Genomic DNA, 23,293 nt, shown 5'->3' on the forward strand with positions numbered 1-23,293 from the left:
ATAATGACCTATAAGCAAAAAGAATCTTAAAAGGAGTGGATATGATGTATAAGCGTAACAGATTTACTTTTCCGTACACCTGAAAGTAACTGACGTTTATATGGTAAATCAACTATAATCTAATAAACAGTGAAAAGAAAAGAAACCAAGATGTGGGAATTCACACAAGCAGCATTGGACAGCCGAAAAGTACTTTGGGAAGTTTGCTATTCTGAATGTTAGGTATTTATGCTGAGATGATTCTTGTTATATCTATATTTTCCTGTCCCCATGAGTACTGTGTTGCATGGAAAGAAGAGAACAAGTGAAAATTCTACAAATATACCAACTAGGAATGTGAATTTCACAATGTTACAGGGGGTTCCCAACTCTTCTTTAAAACAAATATTTATTTACTTAACGTGCCAGGTTTTTGTTGTAGCATTCGAGGCCTTGATCTTCTTTGTGGCATCCAAATTTTTAGTTGGAGCTTGCGGCATGTTTACATTTGCAGCATGTAAACTCTTGGATTCGGCATGCGGGATCTAATTCCAACACCACAACTGGAACACAGGGTCCCTGTATTGGGAGCCTAGAATCTTAGCCACTGGACCACCATGAAAGTCCCTTCAATTCTTTTTGTTTCAAGTTGTGTCACAGAGGAAGGTCAGGCAAACGCAAAAACCCCACATAAGCATTCCAGAGACACCTAGCTACATCGATGCACTTTATTATTTCTACTGAACCAGAAATTCACATGAATACAACTTTGGAGCTTCCGTTACAGCTCAGCTGGTAAAGAATCTGCCTGTAATGTGAGAGACCTGGGATCAATCCCTGGGTTGGAAAGATCCCGTGGAGAAGGGAAAGGCTACCCACTCCACTATTCTGGTCTGGAGAATTCCACAGACTGTATAGTCCATGGGGGTCACAAAGAGTCAGACATGACTGAGGGGCTTTCACTTTCACTTATCAGCAAACATTTCATATTCCTCTTGGTGCTGGTCAGCCTTTCCCTGCAGGCATTCACCCACATGAAAAATTCAAAGTGTGCTAAATTCTGTGACCTGTTTGAATCCGTCTCAGAGCACTATCTCTTAATCCAGCCCACCTTTCCTTTGCCTAGTGTAAGGAGAAAAAGGGCAAGCAGCTAATGATGAAAGTGAATGGGATAAAAATTTCCATTCTCAAGTTTGACTTGTAAGGATCAGTAAGGATAGGATTCTATCTTCTTGCTGTAACATCTTAGAGAATATACTTCTAGAGGGGTGGAGGGAAAGAGATTTTCCTGGTGGATGACTCTTTATATGGGCAAAATATCAATTACAGACACAGGGATAATTTCTCCAACAATATCATCCCATTGACAAGTGATAAGGACCCATCCCTCTCTGTAAGATGATGTGTATTCACAAAATGGCATCATGGTCCCACTTTTTAAAGCACAATGCACTCCGGATATTATTTGCTGGCTCCTGTGACATTTCCTAACCCCATTTGTGCATTGCACAAAAATGTTATGACAGAGCTCTTGAATGTCATTATATGATGCTTGGAGGAAGAAATGCTCTTTAACACAATGAAGCCTATTGTGAACACGTTTCATCTTCATTTCTTGATTGCAGTAGTCTTGATCAGTTAATGGCATTTCAGAGTTAATAATGACATGGGTTTTGAACGCTTCCTTGGTAGGTGGTTTGGTAGGCCCTGTAGCATATAAGTCATCTAAATAGTCTTCTAATTCTTCTCGTCGTTCATCTGATAAAGATGGATCATTTATCCTCACAAACTGCAGTGGCTTCAGCAGCAGGAAGAGCAGAAACAGGGGCTGCATGTTGATCAGAGCCCCCATGTTTCCCTGAAGGGAACACAAGAGAGAAGGAGTTATGTCCACTGTGAGGCTGTACCTTCTGTTACCGTGGAGGCCCATTTCTACCACCTTTTGCTGTTCTGAGATCTAAGACTTTGGACCATTTAAAAATTGACAACTCAGGATCTATTTCAATACCTGTAAAATATTTACTCCAAGGTGACCTTAGGGGAGCTACACTCAGTCTAGAAGACTGTGGGTAGGAGAGGGAAAGGTGAAGGAAAATGGAGAGAAAAGGAGAAAGGCAGGGAGAGACAACAGTGGAGAGAGAGAGAGAGAGAGAGAGAGAGAGAAGGAAACAGAAGAACTGAGGAAGAGAGCAAGAGAGAGATGAAGGGCAGGAAGGAAGGGTAAGTGAGGACAAGAGTCGAGAGGGCAGTGGGGCAGGAGGCAGAGAAGAGGCTCACGTGCTCCCTCCTTCTGAAGTAAATGCATTTGTTCTCTTCCTGGAGTTAAGAACTTGCTCTCTAGAGCTGTACATGATCCCTTTTTCCCCCTCACCAACATGTTGCTTTTCTGAGGATCATTCTTCATCTTGGGCTTCCCTCATAGCTCAGTCAGTAAAGAATCTGCCTGCAATGCAGGATACTCGGGTTTGATTCCTGAATCAGGAAGATTCCCTGGAGAAGGAAATGGCAACCCACTCCAGTATCCTTGCCTAGAGAATCCCACGGATGGAGGAGCCTGATGGACTACAATCCACAGTGTCGCAAGAGTTGGACACTACTGAGTGAGTTCACTTCACTTCATTCTTCATCTTCTGACTTTCTCCTCTTGCTCCTTTCTGAACATTAATGCCCTTGCACAAGGGATCAAGCAAGACCCATCATGTCAAATGAGCACCAAATGTGTGTGGATTGGTGTAAATACTGTTACCATCACCTCATTGCCTGGAATTGTGTCCATGTTACAGTCTCCTCTGCCTCCTCTCCCCACTCAGAAGAACTCTTCCACTAAGGTACATTATTGACCTTGTGAGCCTTTTTTTAATCTTTTCTTTAAGGAAGAATTCATGATTCCTTCTCAGGTTTTCCTATGTCTAAATTCTTCCCATCCTGTGTGCCTATGTGCCATCACGGTACCCTCATCATCAGAGACTTCACAGTCACAACTTTCCTTCCATATGTGTGTGTCTCCATGTTTATTCACCCCACTGGAGGCTGCACTAGTATTTCCCCAATACCTGTCATATATATGAGAAGTGTCTTTACCACACAAATATGGGAAACTGGGTAGTTCCTTATATTTTTTCAAGAATTCTACTACTTAAAAAGAAATGGAAATATTTATTTAATATAGCACCTACTTCTGAGGCACATGTTTATAACGCTTCATGCTAATCATGTTAAGGGACTTTAAGAAAAACATTCCTTAAGGGAACCATCTTACCTGTCTCCTGAGAAACCTATATGGGGGTCAAGAAGCAACCCTGTATAGCACAACTGATTGGTTCAAGATCGAGAAAAGAGTAAGACAGGGCTGTCTTCTGTCACTGTTTGTTTAACCTATACACTGAGCACATCATGAGAAATGCCAGGTTGAATGAGTTACAAGCTGAAATCAAGATAGGCGGGAGAAATGTCAACAACCTCAGATATGCAGATAATACCACTCTAATGGCAGAAAGTGAAGAGGAACTAAAGAGCCTCTTGATAATGGTGAAGGAGAGTGAAAGAGCCAGCTTAAGACTAAATATTAAAACAAAAGACTAAGATCATGGAACGTGGCCCCATTAGAAGATTTCCCCTTCTATTATGCCAAACAGAAGGGGGAATGTGGAAGTTGATACATTTCCTCTTCTTGGACTCCAAAATCACTGTGGACAGTGACTGCAGCCATAAAATCAGAAGACAATTGCTTCTTGGCAGGACAGTGATGACAAATCTAGAGACAAAAGCAAAGACATTACTGACAAAGGTCCATATAGTCAAGGCTATGGTCTTCCCAGTAGTCACGTACGGTTGTGAGAGTTGGGCTGTAAAGAAGGCAAAATGCCAAAGAGTTGATGCCTTCAAACTGTGGTGCTGGCGAAGACTCCTGCAAGTTCCTTGGACAGCAAGATCAAAGCAGTCAATCTTAAGGGAGATCTACCCTGAATATTCACTGGAAGGACTGATGCTGAAGCTGAAGCTCCAGTATTTTGGTCATCTGATGACAACAGATGACTTATTGGAAAAGTCCCTGATGCTAGGAAAGAGTGAGAGCAGAAGAGGGCGTCAGAGAATGAGATGAGTGGACGGCATCACTAACACAATGAACATGAACTTGGGCAAACTCCAGGAGATGGTAAACGGCAGGGAGACCTGACTTACTGCAGTCCACGGGGCCACAAAGAGTTGAAAATTACTGGGTGACTAAACAACAATAACAACAACATCAACAACAAGGGAGCCTGAGCAGTAGTGACCTGTGGTCCAGAAAATAGGCCCAAGTGCTAAATATCAGGGCACAGTCTACTATTTAGTGGAAAGTGTCATCATTTATAGAGGATTCTTGGGTCTATTGATCACTTTTTATCCCTATCCAGATCTGACTGTTAAGCAACAATTCTCCAAGGAGGCTTTCTTCCCAGGGGAAGGCAAGTACCTTAGGTACACTAGAGAGCAGTCTTCTTGGCCTATCTTTGCCCATGGTCTTTTGCCTCCTTTATTCTTTGTATGGTCAAAGCTTCAGAGAGTGGATATGATCAGGACAGGGCTAGAGATATCCTGATACTGGCAATATTGACACTCCCAGAGTGCCAGAGTTTGAAATAGTAATAGAGAAGACCAAAGTTGAACGGCTGAATTAAGTACATTCTTGAGGTTGCCTTAAAGTAAAAATAAAAATCATAAATAACAATGCCTAAGATCGTAGGCAAGTATACGCCAAGCCCTGAGTTCAGCACTAACATACATCATCATCCAAACAAGCTTATGATAAAGCTATTCTTATAGTTTTGTTTTTGTTTTGATAGTAAACAGTATCTCTTTGTGAAGGGACATTGCTTCAAATTTTACTTTAGGTCTGGCAGAATCTTGGTTCAAGCCTTTTTCGCAAGTCAGTCTGATTTTCACATCTCTGCTCCTCAGTGCTATTGTATGACTTCCTTCAGTCTCACTTCCCCACCTGAGGCTAGAATGTACCTCCTTCCCTAGGTTGACTTTGTAACTCTAGAAGAGACTACCAGAAACACACAGACCACCAAAGTGGCCAGTACAAAACTTGTCTCTGAGCCACTGGAGAGCTGTAAAAATACAGATCCATTGCCCACAAAGCCTAGCTGTGCTGCTGCAGGACAGTTGTCTGTTTTTTTGTTTGTTTACTCCACTGTGCTCTTGGTAGAAGAGAAGTCTTCCAATGGGGCAAACTCAAGTTATTTTCTAATACTGAAAATAACCCAGAGACCATGACCAAGGTGGAGATGGATATCAATATTTGACTCCAGGGTGGATCCAGTTTGTAAACATGTGAGCAGACAAGGGGCGCTACAATCAGGTTGATCTGGGGACACACATCACAGAGTGGAGAGAAGAAGAAATCTAAAGATGGGAAATCGGAGATTAGGCCAAGAAACAAACAACTGATCCTAAGTGTCGATGTGAGAGAGGGCACTCTGTGTGTGAGCACGTTCAGAAGCCATTCCTCACACCCCTGCTTTCACTTTCTCATCAGCCTCCTCAAGGTGTCTCTTCAGCAGAGTGATCCCATTGGGACAAACCAGGGACCTCTGTACACATTCTCAGAAAGGGGACCCTGGAGTCTCTGTGGCATCTTGGGCTGGAGAGAGCAGGACAGGGTGACTATGGGCAGTGGAGTTGAGGCTCCTGTAGCACCAGGGCCAGGACAGCACTTCATTTTGTATGTCCTCTAAGCTCTTCATCCTTTGCTTATGAGTTCATGTTGTGGTTTCAGGCTTCTTAAAATCTTCATTCACCCCCAAGTATATGTGTTTTCACTCACACGCTATCTTATGTCTTTATGGATTTTCAGAAAGTTTAAGCCTTTCATCCATCTGGAATTTATGTTGAAGTATAAGAGGTGGTGATTTTTTTTTCACATGGTTTATATATAATTTCAGTACTGATTATTTGGAGAATAAAGTTCATTCACTTACCTCTAAGTTAAAATTTTACCTTATGCTGTGTAAAACCTAGACAGGTGGAATGGGGAGGGAGATGAAAGGGAGGTTCAAGAAGGAGGGGACAAAAGTATACCTATGGCTGATTCATGTTGATATTTGGCAGAAAGCAACAAGATTCTATAAAGCAATTATCTTTCAATTAAAAAATAAATTAATTTTTAAAAGTTACCTTAAATATTTAACGGGGCTTCCCTTGTGGCTCAGATGGTAAAGAAACTGCCTGCAAAACAGGAGACCCAACTCTATCCCTGGGCTGGGAAAATCCCTGGAGAGGGGAATGGCTGCCCACTTCAAAATCTTTGCCTGGAGAATTCCTTGGAAACAGGAACCTGGCAGTCTACAGTCCATGGGGTCACAAAGAGTCAGACAAGACTGAGCAACTAACACTTTCACTTATGTATTTGATAATTCTTTTTCTGAATGATTCACAGGCCTGGAAAAAGTTAGTTTTCATTCCAAACAAATGAAGGGAAATGTCAAACAGTGTTCAAACTACCTTTTTAAAAAATTTTTAAATAGTAAATTTAATTTTTAAATTTAAAAATTTTCAATGTTACCATTGAAAAATGTTCAAATTGTGCTCATTTCTCATGCTAGCAAGGTAATGCTCAAAATCCTTCAAGCTAGGCTTCAGAGTTCATGAACCAAGAACTTATCTTACGTACAAGCTGGGTTTAGAAGAGGCGGAGGAACCAGAGATCAAATTGCCAACATTCATCGGATCATAGAGAAAGCAAGGGAGTTCCAGAGAAACATCTACATTTGCTTCTTTGACTACGCTAAGGCCTTTGACTGTGAAATCACAATAAACTGTGGAAAACTCTTAAAGAAATGAGAATATGTGAAGTAATTAGCCTCCAACTAATAAAAAAATAAATAAATTAATTTAAAAAAAAAAAGAAAGAAAGAAATGAGAATACCAGACTACCTTACCTGGCTCCTGAGAAACCTGTACGCAGGTCAGAGGCAACAGTTAGAACCAGACATAGAACAATGAATGGACTGGTTCAAAATTGGGAAACGAGTATCTCCAGGGTGTATATTATCACCCTGTTTATTTAACTTCTATGCAGAGTACATCATACGAAATGATGAGCTAGAGAAACCCAAGCTGGAATCAAGATTACCGGGGGAACTATCAACAATCTCAGATATGCAGATGATACCACTCTAATGGCAGAAAGGGTAGGGGAACTAAAGAGCTTCTTTGATGAGGGTGAATGAGGAGAGTGAAAAAGCGTTTTGTTCTGTCTATGAATGTACCCAGAAATTTGCACTTTAAACAAATTCACAAGGTTATTCCTCTTTACTTTTAAACTTGTTTGGGAGTGTTAAGGCAGCTTAGATTATAGGCTGGGAGGGGCCTGAGAGAGGCTATCTGTCTAGAGCATTTTCTCCTAAAGTGTGGGTCCTGACTCCCAGGTCAGAACTCTATTTACAATTTTTAAAAAATTGAGACTAGTCAAAGACTCCTTAGGTACATGAATATATATATATCTCTGAGGGGTCATTAAGTGTTTTCAGTGTAAATCTCTTTAAAGAAGGAAAGAAGGATTTGTAAATACAGCTTAATATGACGCATCAATGGACAATAATCATAAAATCATTTTATAGCCCCAACCACAGAATAAAAGTGAAATTTGTATCTTTCAAACTGGTAATAATTATTACAGTTTCCAAATTCATTGCTGGTGAGAGTGTGATAAGGGGAACAATCCTATATTTCTGGTTATAGTGAAAACTTTGGCAAGTGTAATAAAATTTTTTTTTTTAATCTGATACTTTTCCCCCAATTTCAATAGCTTGAATTCTATGTACCATATTTTAGATGGCAATATGGACAGCAAGTTTTACTGCATAGGAACAAAAATTTCAACTTTGAAAACATAAATGTCCAAGAATTTAAGGAAAGTTTAAGTTGCCATGGATGTATTCATGGACACAACAAAAACACCACTACAATTGTAACTGTAAAAGCTAATATTTGAGATAATCAGTGTTCTATATTCATTGAATTTATAGATTCTTAGAATGGATTATTTTCCAGAATATACAACTATATTAATCAATGAAATTTTACAGATGCAGAATATTCATAATATTATTCATAATATTCATAATACAGCAAAGGGAATGTCTGGTTTTAACCAGACCAGGGGCACGAGTGCAAAAAATTAACTCAAACTCAAGAGGACCTGTACTGACTCACAGAGACAGACGTCCAGGACACACAGCAGGATGAAGAAATCCAATCCTCCACTAGACTATTGTTTTCTCTCTCATTCCACTCTGCTTTCTATGCTAAGTTCATGTGCAGGCAGGGCCTCTCCACAGAATGGCAGGGTAAATCATTAACCACCTTTATAAGACTATGTAGGGTCACTGAAAGATGTGCCATCCTCTCTTTCATCCAACATAGAAAATAACCTTTCTGATTGGTCTCATTTTTGTCATGTGAATAAATCCAGGAATGTGACTTCCCCTTTTTGGTCCATCTGAATTTCATGCTTTTTTCTCAGAAGAAAAGGCAAAACCACAAAGTTAAAACCCTGACAATTGCTGACAAAAGGCTGCTCCCCCGCAATACAAACAAAGGAATGGACACCAAATACAAAAGTAGCAAATGTCCATTTGAAAAGGCGGGGGGAAATCAAAACACAGAAGATATCTACAATGTGGTCCCAAATAATGTTTGAAATAAAGATTACATGGTGAGGGAGGGGGAGCCCCGAACATAACCTTATTCACCTGCTGTTTCTGAGCAGTTTATTTCTTATTGTGATCTTGAAAGTTGTCAGTTTCTCAAAGTTAAAATAAATCTGAGGAAGTGTCAGTGAAGAAATGTGCCTTTAGGAGCTGATTTGGGCATATTATCCAATATTAAGTGCCAGTTTCTCAAAATGCCACATTTTTATATCAGCAAACTCCTACCCTTTAGCAGCATCAGGAAATGTCAGTTCCTTAGCTTGAATGGTTGAATAAAGAGAGAGTCTAAACACTCAGTCCTTAGAATTAGACTTACCTTTGTGAATAAATCCCAAAGTATCTCTCCATTAAATTCAGGGGAAAAAAGTCTCACCTTAGGCATATTTAAATTTATGCTTTTACAAACATATGGAGGCAATATTTATGTTTCAGGCCTTCATACCCATAACTGAGCTGAGAATGGGGTCAGAATGAGAAAACCTGGAGAACAATGTGATCCTTACGTGTCATTAGAGGGTCAAAGTGTGTGTGTGTGTGTGCTCAGTCATGTCCGACTCTTTGCAGCCGCATGGACTGTAGCCCGCCAGGTTCCTCTATCCGTGGAATTTTCCAGGCACAAATACTGAAATTGGTTGCCATTTCTTACTCCAGGGCATTATGCCAACCCAGGGATTGAACCTGTGTCTCTTAGGTCTCCTGCATTGGCAGGTGTATTCTTTATCATCAGTGCCACTTGGAGGTCCCAGAGGGTCAATGGTTCCCCTGAAACACAGTTGTTGCTCAGTTCAAATCATGTCTTCCCCTTAGGGTCACTGTGATGACCTGAGTATCTGAGCTTCCAGAATGGACAGACACAAAGTAGAAATGAATTGTCCAAGGAGACACATGTGCTGTCAAAGCAAGAGACTTTTTGGGAAGAGGGGCCTGGATGGAGAGTAGTAGGGTAAGGAAACCCAGGAGAAATGTTCTGCCATGGGATCGCAGTGTTGGGCTTTTTGGTAATTGGGCTTACCTTTGGATCCTTCCTGGCGGAACATGTGTCAGTCAAGATGGAGTCCAGCAAGGATTCTGGGAGGTTGCTGGGCCTTATGGACAGGAGTCTCGTCTCTCCTTTTGATTTTTCCTGAATTCTTCTGGTTGGTGGTAGCTTGTTGGTTTTGCATTCCTTACTAGACCCTCTAGTTTAAGATAACTCCTGCAAGTGATTACTACGATGCTGGGCCAGGGTGGGCAGTTATAGTCAGTGGTTCTGTTAGTGGTTCTAACATGAAAGAAATTTAATTTAAAATTTCACTTCTTAGTATATACCCAGAAGAATTGAAAGCAAGACCGTGAACAGATATTTGTACATGCATGTTCAAAGCAGCACTACTCACAATAAACAAATGGTTGAAGTGTTCATCTGTGGAAGGATGAGTAAACAACATGTGACATATACATTTAATCAAATATTCAGTTCAGTTCGGTTCAGTTGCTCAGTCATGTCCGACTCTTTCTGACCCCATGAACCACAGCACGCCAAGCCTCCCTGTCCATCACCAACTCCTGGAGTTTACCCAAACTCATGTCCATTGAGTTGGTGATGCCATCCAACCATTTTATCCTCTGTCATCCCCTTCTCCTCCTGCCCCCAACCCCTCCCAGCATCAGGGTCTTTTCCAATGAGTCAGCTCTTCGCATCGGGTGGCCAAAGCATTGGAGTTTCAGCTTCAACATCAGTCCTTCCAATGAACACCCAGGACTGATCTCCTTGAGGATGGACTGGTTGGATTCCTTGCAGTCCCAGGGACTCTCAAGAGTCTTCTCCAACACCACAGTTCAAAAGCATCAATTCTTCAGCACTTAGTTTTCTTTATAGTCCAACTCTTACATCCATACATGACCACTGGAAAAAACCATAGCCTTGACCAGATGGACCTTTGTCGACAAAGTAATGTCTCTGATTTTTAATATGCTATCTAGGTTGGTCATGACTTTCCTTCCAATGAGTAAGCGTCTTTTAATTTCATGGCTGCAATCACCATCTGCAGTGATTTAGGAGCCCAGAAAAATAAATTCAGCCACTGTTTCCCCATTTATTTGTCATGACTTGATGGGACCGGATGCCATAATCTTAGCCTTCAAAAGGAAGGAAATGCTTACCTATGCTACAATGAGGATGAAACCTGAAGCCATTATGCCAAGGGACATAAACAAGCACAAAAGCAGGAATAATTTTACCACAGTTAAGTAAAATTAATGTGCATAATTAATATAAACATAAAAAATAAAATTTTAATTTATTAACATAAATTTTATTTATTAACTCTTAACATTAAAAATAACTCTTATTAATAACTCTTATTAATAAAAATAAAATTTATTTATTTATTAACTCTTAACATAAAAAATAAATTTTCATGGGAATTAAGGAAGGGATAATGTTCACTTTATTAGTGTGGTTTTATTAAGGAGAGACTGCTAATGGGCAGAGGACAATAATCTACTGTAATCTTAATATGCATAAAGCTGTAAATTACTGTTTATACCTATCTTAGAAAATCTAGTAGGTCAGGGCCAATATCTGGCTTCTTACGCAATAAGAATAACCTGTTATAATAGATAAAAGGAACAATCTGTGTAAATAATCATTGTTCTGCTTCCATGGCTCTAATTATAGAATGTGTAAAGATCTGATCTTTCATCTTGAGAAAAAGAGATATATTTTGATGGTTTCTTGCCTAGTTACTACTATAACTAGTTACTACACCATATTCTCAAAAATATATTTCTTGTATGTTGTAGAATGTTGTATGTTGCAGAACCCCAAGATTTTGAGGTGAATATGGCCTAGATGAGATAGTCCACAGCACATACCTAAGCTAGACTATTGGAGAACTTCTTCAGCTGATGTCTAGAAGATTGACTTCTAGAGGATGTCATGGTGATTCTCAAAAGGGTGGTGGGGTCCTCATTCACTAGACATTACAATCAAAAGTCTTGAGTTTCCATGTGAAAAGTTGTATCAAGAGACTCGATTTTCTGGTGTCCTTTACTTAGTCACTGAATGGGGTCTGGTAGCCTTGGGCCCTAGGCTCTGAGCCCTTACTGATAAATGAGGACATTAGCTCTGAGTCTGAAGATAAGGATAGGGAATGGAAGATACATGCAGATTGGATTGTAATGAAACATGCAAGAGAGACAGGCACTCCATCTCTCCTCACTATGCCTTGTCCCATTTTCAATAAGTTATAGAGAATAATGATAAAAAGATAATAAAGAGTTTTACAAAGAAAGAGAAGTTATTACTGAAACAGGATAGATTGATTTCTTTTCTCACACTGGATCTCCAGCCTCTTTTGGAAGTAGAATATTCTCAGATGAAGCCACAGTGACAGGAAACTGAGGAGAAGAAATAGTGAATAAATGTGACTATGCCAGAAAGTGAGGAATTGTGTGTATTTTGTGAACAGTGATGTCTAAACTAAAACAAAAATGTGGGAATCCACGAAAGTAGCACTGGACAGTAAGAGTACTTTGGGGAGTTTGCTATTGTGAATATTTAAGTATTTATGTTGACATGGCTCTTGTTAGAATCTATCCTATCCTGTTTCCATGAGTATTGTGTTGTATAGAAAGAAGAGAACAAGTGGAAATTCTACAAATGTAGCACTAGGAGGAAGAATTTCACAATTTCTCAGATGTCTCCCAATTCTTCTTGTTTCAAAATGTGTCACAGAGAAAGATCAGTCCAAACCCAGAAACTCCACATAAGCATACCAGAGACACTTCACTATGTCAATGCACTTTATTATTTCTATTGAACCACAATTCACATGAATACAACTTTGGAGCATACCTCAGCAATCATTTCCAGTTCCTCTTGGTGCTGTTTATCCTTTCCCAGCAGGTATTCATCCTCAAATCACATTCAAAATGTGCTAAACTCTGTGACCTATTTAAAACCACATCTCAGAGCACTATCTTTTAATCCAGCCCACTTTGCCTGGCCTAAGGAGAAAAAAGGCAGGCAGTGAATGATGAAAGTAAATGGGATCAAAATTTCCATTCTCAAGTTTGACTTGTAAGGATCAGTAAGGATAGGATCCTATCTTCTTGCTTTAACATCTTAGAGAATATACTTCTAGAACTGTAGGGAGAGGATACTATCTTGGTGGATGACACTTCACATTTTAATAATATCAATTACAGAATTAGGAATAATTTCTCCAACATAATTTCTCCATTGACAAGTGATAAAGACCCATCCCTCCCTGTGTATTCACAAAATGACATCATCATCCCACTTGTTAAAACACAATGCACTCTGGCTATTTACATTCCAGCTCCTGTGACATTTCCTAATCCCACTGCTACATTGCACAAATGTGTTGTGACAGATCTGTTGGATGTCCTCATATGACACTTGGAGGAAGAAATGCTCTTTAACACAATAAAGTCTATTGTGAACACATTTCATCTCATTTCATCATTATAGCGGTCTAGATCAGTTAATGGTCTTTCAGAATCAATAATGACATGGGATTTGAGTGTTTCTTTGGCAAGTGGTCTCATAAGCCGTGTAGCATATAAGTCATCTAAAAAGTTTTCTAATCTTTCTTGTTGTTAGTCTGATAAAGATTCATCATAACGTCCTCATGAACTGTAGTGGCTTCAGCAGCAGGAAGAGCAGAAACAGGGGCTGCATGTTGATCAGAGTCCCCATGTTTCCCTGAAGGGAACACAAGAGAGAAGGAGTTATGTCCACTGTGAGGCTGTTCCTTCTGTCACTGCGCAGGGCCCATTTTTACTACCTCTTGCTGTTCTGAGCTTTAAGACTTTGGACTGTTTTAAAATTGACAACTCAAAATCTATTTTAATACCTGTAAAATAAAAGTGACCTTAGAGGACATCAGTCTAGAAGACTGTAGGTAAGAGAAGGAAAGGTGAAGGAAGAAGGAGAGTAAAGGAGAAAGGGAGAGAGAGGGGAAAAAGGTGAGGAGAGAGAGAGGGTAACAAGGAAGAACTGAGGAAGAGAGCAAGAGAAAGATGAAGGCCAGAAGGGAAGGGTAAAGAAGGACAAGCGGTGGAGAGGGCAGTGGGGTGAGAGGCAGAGAGGAGGCCCATGTGCTCCCTCCTTCTGAAGTAAATGCATCTGTTCTCTTCCTGGAGTTAAGAACTTGTGCTGAAAAGAGGTGGACTTGATCCCCACTTCCTCTCATCAACATCCTGCTCTTCTGAAGACCATTCTTGATCTTATGATTTCTTCCTCTTGCTCATTTCTGACCATCAGTGCCCTTCACAAGGGATCAAACAAGACCCATCATGTCACATGAGCACCAAATGCTGTGTGGATTGGTGTAAATACCGTTACCATCACCTCATTGCCTGGAATTGCGGGTCCATGTTGTGGTCTCCTCTGCATCCTCTTTTTGCTCAGAAGAGCTCTTCCACTAAGGTGCATTACTGACCTTGTGAGTGTTTTTCCCATCTTTTTTTTTTTAAGTTAGACTTCATGGTTTCTTCTCAGATTTTCTACTCCTAAATTCTTCCCATCCTGTGTGCCCTTATGAAGATATAAATCTCATCATCAGAGATTGCACAGTCATGACCTTCCTTTCCTCTATGTGTGTCTCCATGTCTATTCACTCCACTGTGCTGCTGCTGATGCTAAGTCGCTTCAGTCGTGTCCGACTCTGTGCGACCCCTTAGATGGCAGCCCACCAGGTTCCCCCGTCCCTGGGATTCTCCAGGCAAGAACACTGGAGTGGGTTGCCATTTCCTTCTCCAATGCATGAAAGTGAAAAGTGAAAGTGAAGTTGCTAAATCGCATCCGACTCCTAGCGACCCCATGGACTGCAGCCTACCAGGCTCCTTCGTCCATGGGATTTTCCAGGCCAGAGTACTGGAGTGGGGTGCCATTGTCTTCTCCACAAAGGAATGGATACAAATACAAAAGCAGCAAATGTTCATTTGAAAAAGTCAAGGAAAAATCAAAATCTGCCACCTGGTTCCAAATAATGAAAATAAAGTTTATATGGTGAGGGAGGGGGAGCCCTAAACAAAACCTTATTCAATTGCTATTTCTGAAGGGTTAATTTTTAATTGTGGTCTTGAAAGTTGTCAAATTCTCAAAGTTAAATAATTCTGAGAAAGTGTCATTGAAGGCATGTATCTTTAAGAGCTGATTTGGGTGTGTTATCCAATATCAAGTGCCAATTTCTCAGAATGCCACATTTTTATATTAGTAAACTCCCATCCTTTATCAGCATCAGGAAACATCAGTTCCTCAGTTTAAGTGGTTGAGCAAAGACAGTCCAAACACTCAATCCTTATAATTAGACATACTTTTGTGAGTAAATCCCAGAGTATCTCTCCATTCAGTTCAGGAAGAAAAATCGCAACTTCGGCAGCTTTAAGTTTGCTTTTCACAAACATAAGGAGGCAATATTTATGCTTCAGACTTTCATATCTATAACTAAAGTGAAAACAGGATTAGTTTGAGAAAACCTAGAAGGAAATGTCATTCTCATGGCTCATAATTCAGCACATGCCTTCCCCTTAGGGTCACTGTGAAGACTTGAGTATCTGAGCTTACAGAGGTACACAGAATGGACAGACACAAAATAAGAAGCCTTCAGTAACTGAAAATCAACCTTCAGAGCATAAATGTAGAGTAATTTCAACATCTTATTTAGCAAAATGGAATCAAAACCAGGTCTTAGATGAAAAAAATCTCTCAATTGATTGCATTTTCCTGCAAATCTATACTTACTCATGCCTTGCCTAGTTGCTCACTGTATGATTCTGAAAAATATTTTAAAGATTTTTTTCCTCTATCATGTCAAAGTGAGTTTATAAGGTACAGACCAAGATATTGCCACTGGTTTGTTTTGATTTTATAATTTGCTCCTTGACAGATTAGGAATAGCAGGAATATGAAAGTATCAAATATGTTAGGAGAGAGGATCTCATATTTTCTTGAGAAAAAGAAAATACATCGGGTGAGACAAATGTTGTATATCAAGAAAAAGTAACACAGGTTCCAGTGTTCATTCCATATACCACAAACACACGTACACACAAACACACAAAAACTCACTCCTCAATATATAGTGGACTAGAGATCAAAATAATATTTAGAAAACAACACTAAAGATACTGATGCAATTATACTATGGTATTTTTCATAATTTTGGAATTAGTAAGGAATGTCTTTGTTAGACAAAACAGGTGTACAAGCATAAAGAAATTAAAGATAAAGAATGAAAGACTTCCTTACACACACATAGACTGAATTACATACCCATATACCTGAGTACACAGAAAATCTTACTGAAACATATTGCATAACAATATTTTCTAATGGCAGAAATCACCAAAATTGAATTTTGAAAACCAACATTAGCTTAGAAAACAATTCTTAAATATGTATAATATGAAATTACTTTCCAAACTTAAATACAAGAAAAGTACAAATTTCTTCTCTAAACTCAATATATCTGCATCAAAAATTCAGCTCAACAGTGGCAGCATTTACCTCGGTTCTTATTTATGTGTCTTCTTTCTTTTATACATAATTAGGAAAATCACATCACCTGAATTTGTCCTAAAACAGAAAATTTAGTTATTTTTTATGTCAATATTGCTTGACATTATCACAGTTTCTCTTTCTGCTAAAAATTATCTGAAAGAAATTGTTATCAAGGTAAAAGCAGCCAAGAAAACACCTGAAGACTTGAGAAACTCATCCAGATTAAAAGACCCAACCACCTGAGACCTGCACACACCCTAATCTTGTCAGCAACCCCATCCTTGAGGACTATTGTTATAAAACTCTTCATCACCTCTTCCTGGGTGGGGACACATAGTTTCTCAAGCCAGGAGCTGTGTTCCCCTTTGCCTGGCAAAGTAATAAAGCTATCCAAAGGGCAACCAAAACTGTCTCTGAGATTTGATTTGGCACTGGTGCAGACAGAAGCTGAGCTTTCAACACCAAATTTCGTCAAGACCTGTAAGTGACACAGACTAGGAAGGAGATATCACAAACTTGAAGATCCTCTCAGAGGAGTGACAGAATGAGTCATATATTAGACACCCTAGCACTGGGGCCTGACACTGAGAAGATGAACCCCTTTAGCTGGTTTGAAAATCAGTGGGACTTGGCCCTCTGCTAAGAAACTGAGTTTCCACTATTGAAGAGTGAGAACAAAGAGTCTTCCCTGGTGATCCAGTAGCTAAGACTCTGAGCTTGCAACGTTCAAAGATTCTGAATGTTCAAAGATTCTGAATGCTGCTATGAAGATCGAAGGTCCTGCGTGCAGCAATTAAGGTCCAGTGCAGCTAAATAATTAAGTAAAAAATGTTTTTTAAAAAAGAGTCAGAACAAAGACGTTCTTGTTTTCAGTCCTAGTGCAGAGACACCAAACTGCTAACTATCTAGTATTCTGACCAGCCTGCCGGGACCTACCCGGCATGCCCTCCAACACACATGGGGCTCCTGTTCTATCTCCTGCTCCAGTGCTGCTCCCTGCTGCTCAAACTCATGTCCACTGAGTCAGCGATGCTATCTAACCATCTCATCTTCTGCTGCCCCCTTCTCCTTTTGCCTTCAATGTTTCTCAGCATCAGGGTCTTTTCCAATGAGTTGGCTCTTCACATCAGGTGTCCAAAATATTGATGCTTCAGCTTCAGCATCAGTCCTCCCAATAAATATTCAAGGTTGATTTCCTGTAGAATTTACTGGCTTGTTCTCCTTGCAGCCCAAGGGACTCTTCAAGAGCCTTCCCTAGCACAACAGTTCAAAAGCATCAGTTCAGGATGGGATTAAAATGAGGTAACTTGGCAGGGCTGGCACCTTCCACAGTGACCACGGCATCTACTGACCTCACCGTATCTCTTTCCATGATGAGTGTGTTTTGGGGCATCATCGGCTTTCCAGATGCTCTGGTTCATCCCTAAGGATCCCAACCGGGGAGCTGTTATCGTTATGTTGGTGACCTGTTCCGTTTGCTGCTATCTCTTTTGGCTGAATGCAATTCAGGCCCAACTCAACCCTCTCTTTGGACCACAGTTGAAAATGAAACATTCTGGTACCTCAAGTATCATTGGCCTTGGGGAACTGGCTTGCTCACCGGTACTGAGACATTGAGATCATGGAGAGAACTCATCTAGATGAAAAAACACCTCCATACCCAGACCACATCCCTTGACTCACCCACTGTGGCCATCAGCTGCCTTAAATTTTCACCCACATTTGAATATCATAATCTACAATGCAGTAATTTTTTCCTGTCGCCCTTTTTACACTTTGATGAGCGATGTGCCTGTTTAACCTAAACTATGCTGCCTCTGTGAAATATTTATATATACTCTTCTGAGATCGAAAGTGCTGTTCTTCTGAGAAATAACATTACTCTCTCCTTAGAATTCTCTGGATTTAAAGGTGGCTCCTGCCTGCTCACAACAGGAGAATCAGCAAAATGCTTAAAAACTGTTACATGATAATAAGTCTCCAGTGGGGCAGTCAGTAGGAGAACGTGTTTAAGGGAAAATCTGTCCCACAAACTTATAGCAAAGTTTATTATACCAAAGTATGAATGAATTTCAGGATAAATTTCGTATTTCTGCCATTTTTGGGAATAAATTATTTTTCTGCTTTCTACGGGGGGAAAAAAGCATCAGTTCTTTGCCACTCAGCCTTCTTTATGGTCCAACTCTCACATCTATACACAATTTCTGGAAAAACCAGGGCCTTGACTATATGGACCTTTGTTGATCAAGTGATTTCTCTGCAAGACACTGTCTAGGTTTGTCATTGCTATTGTTTCTCTTGTCTGAAGAGACTGATCCAAAAAAATATTGCAAAAGTTAACAAATGGGACTGAACTTTGAAGTTTTTGAACTGTGAAGGAAACTGTCAACAAAATGAAAAGACAATCTATTAAATGGGAGAAGGTATTTGTAAATGATATTTCTGGTAAGGGATTAATATCCAAAATGTATAAGGAATTCATATAACTCAATAGAAAAAAAACAGCCCAATTAAAAAAGGGGCAGAAGGCCTAAATAGACATTTTTCCAAAGAAGACATACAGGTGGCAGGGATGAACATCAACATTCTAGGAATCAGTGAGTTAAAATGGATGGGAATGGGTGGATTTAATTCAGAAAACCATTATATCTACTACTGTGGGCAAGAATCCCTTAGAAGAAAAGGAGCAGCCAGTAGGAATGGAGAATGGCAATGATTTTAGAAGACATTTCACATTTCCTACAAAACTAAACATACTCATTATATGATCCAGCAGTTGTACTCAGTGGTACTTGCCCAACAGAGATGAAAATGGATATCTACTTAAAAACATGCATGCAGATATTTATAGCAGCTTCATTCACAATTGCCAAAACTTGGAAGCAATCAAGATGTTCTTCAATAGATGAATGGATAAATAAACTGTAGTACATCCAGAAAATGGAATATTATTCTGTACTAAAAAGAAATAAGTTAACAAGCCATGAAAAGATATTCAGGGACCTTAAATGTACCTTAAAGTCACACAACATTTTATGTCAATTATTTCCCAACAAAGCTGGAAAAAATACTTGTGAATGTGTGCGTGTGTGCTGCCAGGGTGAGGGGAGGTATAATGTGCTTATAAAAGGAGATCATGAGGGACATTTGCAGTGACAGAAATGTTCTGTATCTTGACTGTGTTAATGTCAATATCCCAATTTTGATATAGTACTACAGTTTTACATAATATTGTCATTGGAGAAGCGGGTGAACAGTACATAGATTACTCTTGATTATTTATTACATCTGCATGTAAATCTATAATAATCCCAAAATAAAAGATTTAATTTAAAAACATAAACAGAAAGGCTACACACTATATGCATTCCTTTACCTCAAAATTAAAGAATCATAGATATGGAGAACAAATCAGTAGTTACCAAGGGTGGAAGAGTTCCTTGGTGGTAAGGGAACAGTTCTGTATTTTGACTATCATAGCAATTACATGAATCTATACACAAGATAAAATTACACATAACTACACCCACACTCACACGTCTGTCTTTCAGGGCTCAGTCGTGTCTGACTCTTTGTGACCCCGTGAACTACAGCACGCCAGGTTTCCCTGTCCTTCACCATCTCCCAGAGTTTGCCAAGTTCATGTCCATTGAATCAGTGAAGCCATCCATCCATCTCATCTTCTGCCACCCTCTTCTCTTGCCTTCAGTTTTTCCCAGCATCAGGGTCTTTTCCAATGAGTCAGCTCTTTGTATCAGGTGGCCAAAGTACTAGAGCTTCAGCTTCAGCATCAGTCCTTCCAATGAGTATTCAGGGTTGATTTCCTCTAGGATTGACTGGTTTGATATCCTTGCAGTCCAAGGAACTCTCAAGAGTCTTCTTTAGCACCACAGTTTGAAAGCATCAGTTCTTTCGGACTGAGCCTTCTTTATGATCCAACTTTCACATCTGTACATGACTACTGGAAAAATCCTAGCTTTGACTATATGGACGATTGTCAGCAAAGTGATGTTTTTGCTTTTTAATACACTGTCTAGGTTTGTCATAGACAAACCAAGAAGCAAGCATCTTCTAGTTTTGTGGTTGCAGTCACCGTCTGCAGTGATTTTGGAGCCCAGGAAGAGAAAATCTGTCACTGCTTCCACTTTCCCCCTTCTGTTTGCCATGGAGTAATGGGACCAGATGCCATGATCTTAGTTTAGACCCTTACGTGGAACCTTATATGGAACAACTGATTGGCTCAAAATTGAAAAAGGAGTATGACAAGGCTGTATATTATCACCCTTTTATTTAACTTATATGCAGAATACATCATGCGAAATGCTGGACTGGGTGAGTTACAAGCTGAAATCAAGACTGCAGAAATGTTAACAATCTCAGATAGGCAGAGGATACCACTCTAGCAGCAGAAAGCGGAGAGGAACTAAAGAACCTCTTGATAAGAGTGAAGGAGGAGAGTGAAAAAGCTGGCTTAAAACTCACACTGATTGCATGTGAAAACTGACGACATCTGAATGAGGCCTATGGTTTAGTTAACAGTATTGTTATTTGATAATGCACTGTAGTTACATAGCATGCTACCACTGAGGGAAGCTGGGATGAAAGGGACCTGGGATTGTGTACAATCATTCAGCTTCCTATGACTTAAAATTATTTTTTAAATGATAAGTTTAAAACAGTGAATGAATAGATCTTTCCATTGATGTAGAAAGAGCACCAGGACATATTTTTATGGGAAAAACAAGTCTCAGAATTAAAAATGTATAATATGATTCAATTTATGCTTAAAAAATATCTATCTGGGAGTGCACCAATCTATGCATATGTGGAAGAAAAGGCCTACGATTATACACAATAAACATATTGACTTGATTATCTCCAGGAGCTATTTTCAAAATGTTTAAAAGCTCAATGACATGAGCAGTAACCAGAATGACTACTCTAAAATTAGACACCAGAGTGGATGTGAGAGTGAAACCAGACATTTACTTTCTCCTGCTTTGAAATTTTTGCAGTGAGCATGCATTGTTTTATAATTTAAACTCAATAAAAATAAGCTTTAGATATAAATATATCATAAAAGGAATTAGCATATGCCTATCAGACAACTATATATTTGGAACGACTATGAAAGTTATATAAATTATGTATAGATGTCAATTGGGTGTCAACATGGCACATAATTCAAAAGTCTCATAGATATGTTAAAAAAGTAAAGTAGGGAATGGAAATCCTTTACTCTCAAAGGGGTGACTACCTAATCCTTTTTCCTTGGGAAGAAAGAAAAAGAGAGGCTTCGCCAGGTCCTGGCCCTTCAATGAATATTACTGTTCGATTATGGAAACAAACTGAAAAAAAAAGATTAAAACAGAGTGTATTACATCCAGTGTATGCATTCACTACTTCATTTTCTGACTATTGAACACTATTCTGAATAATGAGAAGAGATGTCAAACTTCAAGGGATACAAGTGAAGATGTGGAGCAATTGGGACATTTCTAGTAGGAATGCAAAATAATGAAAGCATCACTACGAACAAAGCTAGTATGAACAAAGCTAGTGGGGGTGATGGAATTCCAGGTGAGCTATTTCAAATCCTAAAAGATGATGCTGTGAAAGCGCTGCACTCAATATGCCAGCAAATTTGGAAAACTCAGCAGTGGCCACAGGACTGGAAAAGGTCAGTTTTCATTCCAATCCCAAAGAAAAGCAATACCAAAGAATGCTCAAACTACTGCACAATTGCACTCATCTCACACAATGGCAACCCGCTCCAGTACTCTTGCCTGGAAAATCCTATGGGCAGAGGAGCCTGGTAGGCTGCAGTCCATGCGGTCTCGAAGAGTCAGACATGACTGAGCGACTTCACTTTCACTTTTCACTTTCATGCATTGAAGAAGGAAATGGCAACCCACTCCAGTGTTCTTGCCTGGAGAATCAGGGACTGCAGAGCCTGGTGGGCTGCCGTCTATGGTGTCGCACAGAGTCGGACACGACTGAAGCGACTTAGCAGCAGCAGCAGCAGTAGCACACGCTAGCAAAGTAATGCTCAAAATTCTCCAAGCCAGGCTCCAGCAGTACGTGAACTGTGAACTTCCAGATGTTCAAGCTGGTTTTAGAAAAGGCAGAAGAACCAGAGGTCAAATTGCCAACATCCGCTGGATCATCGAAAAAGCCAGAGAGTTCCAGAAAAACATCTATTTCTGCTTTATTGACTATGCCAAAGCCTTTGACTGTGTGGATCACAATGAACTGGAAAATTCTGAAAGAGATGGGAATACCAGACCACCTGACCTGCCTCTTGAGAAACCTATATGCAGGTCAGGAAGCAAGAGTTAGAACAAGACATGGAACAACAGACTGGTTCCAGATAGGAAAAGGAGTACATCAAGGCTGTATATTGTCACCCTGCTTATTTAACTTATATGCAGAGTACATCATGAGAAACGCTGGGCTGGAAGAAGCACAAGCTGGAATCAAGATTGCCAGGAGAAATATCAATAACCTCAGATATGCAAATGACACCACCCTTATGGCAGAAAGTGAAGAGGAACTAAAAAGCCTCTTGATGAAAGTGAAAGAGGAGAGTGAAAAAGTTGCCTTAAAGCTCAACATTTAGAAAACTAAGATCATGGCATCCGGTCCCATCGCTTCATGGAAAATAGATGGGGAGACAGTGGAAACAGTGTCAGACTTTATTTGGGGGCGGGGGGCTCCAAAATCACTGCAGATGGTGATTGCAGCCATGAAATTAAAAGATGCTTACTCCTTGGAAGGAAAGTTATGACCAACCTAGATAGCATATTAAAAAGCAGAGACATTACTTTGCCAACACAGGTCTGTCTAGTCAAGGCTATGGTTTTTCCACTGGTCATGTATGGATGTGAGAGTTGGACTGTGAAGAAAGCTGAGCGCCAAAAAATTGATGCTTTTGAACTGTGGTGTTGGAGAAGACTCTTGAGAGTCCCTTGGACTGCGAGGAGATCTAACCAGTCCATCCTAAAGGAGATCAGTCCTGGGTGTTCATTGGAAGGACTGATGCTGAAGCTGAAACTCCAATACTTTGGCCACCTCATGAGAAGATTTGACTCATTGGAAAAGA

At 39.9% G+C, this 23,293-nt stretch overlaps 1 protein-coding gene and 1 pseudogene across 1 annotated transcript; both read right to left on the reverse strand.

Moving 5' to 3' along the window:
* Positions 1 to 1,282: 1,282 nt before the first annotated feature.
* On the reverse strand, positions 1,283 to 1,909 carry RNASE9 (ribonuclease A family member 9 (inactive)). The gene has a single exon (XM_061158471.1). The coding sequence runs from the start codon at positions 1,907 to 1,909 to the stop codon at positions 1,283 to 1,285; it is 627 nt and encodes a 208-aa protein (XP_061014454.1).
* A 10,934-nt stretch (positions 1,910 to 12,843) lies between these two features.
* On the reverse strand, positions 12,844 to 17,584 carry LOC133066898 (inactive ribonuclease-like protein 9; annotated as a pseudogene).
* Positions 17,585 to 23,293: the final 5,709 nt, after the last annotated feature.

Source organism: Dama dama, chromosome 12 (genome assembly GCF_033118175.1).
Source record: "Dama dama isolate Ldn47 chromosome 12, ASM3311817v1, whole genome shotgun sequence".
Classification (NCBI taxonomy): Eukaryota; Metazoa; Chordata; class Mammalia; order Artiodactyla; family Cervidae; genus Dama; species Dama dama.

What these genes read in the sequence shown, in the direction of transcription:
- RNASE9 (XM_061158471.1), bottom strand. Translation starts at nt 1,909, where the DNA reads ATGGGCCTCCACGGTAACAGAAGGTACAGCCTCACAGTGGACATAACT.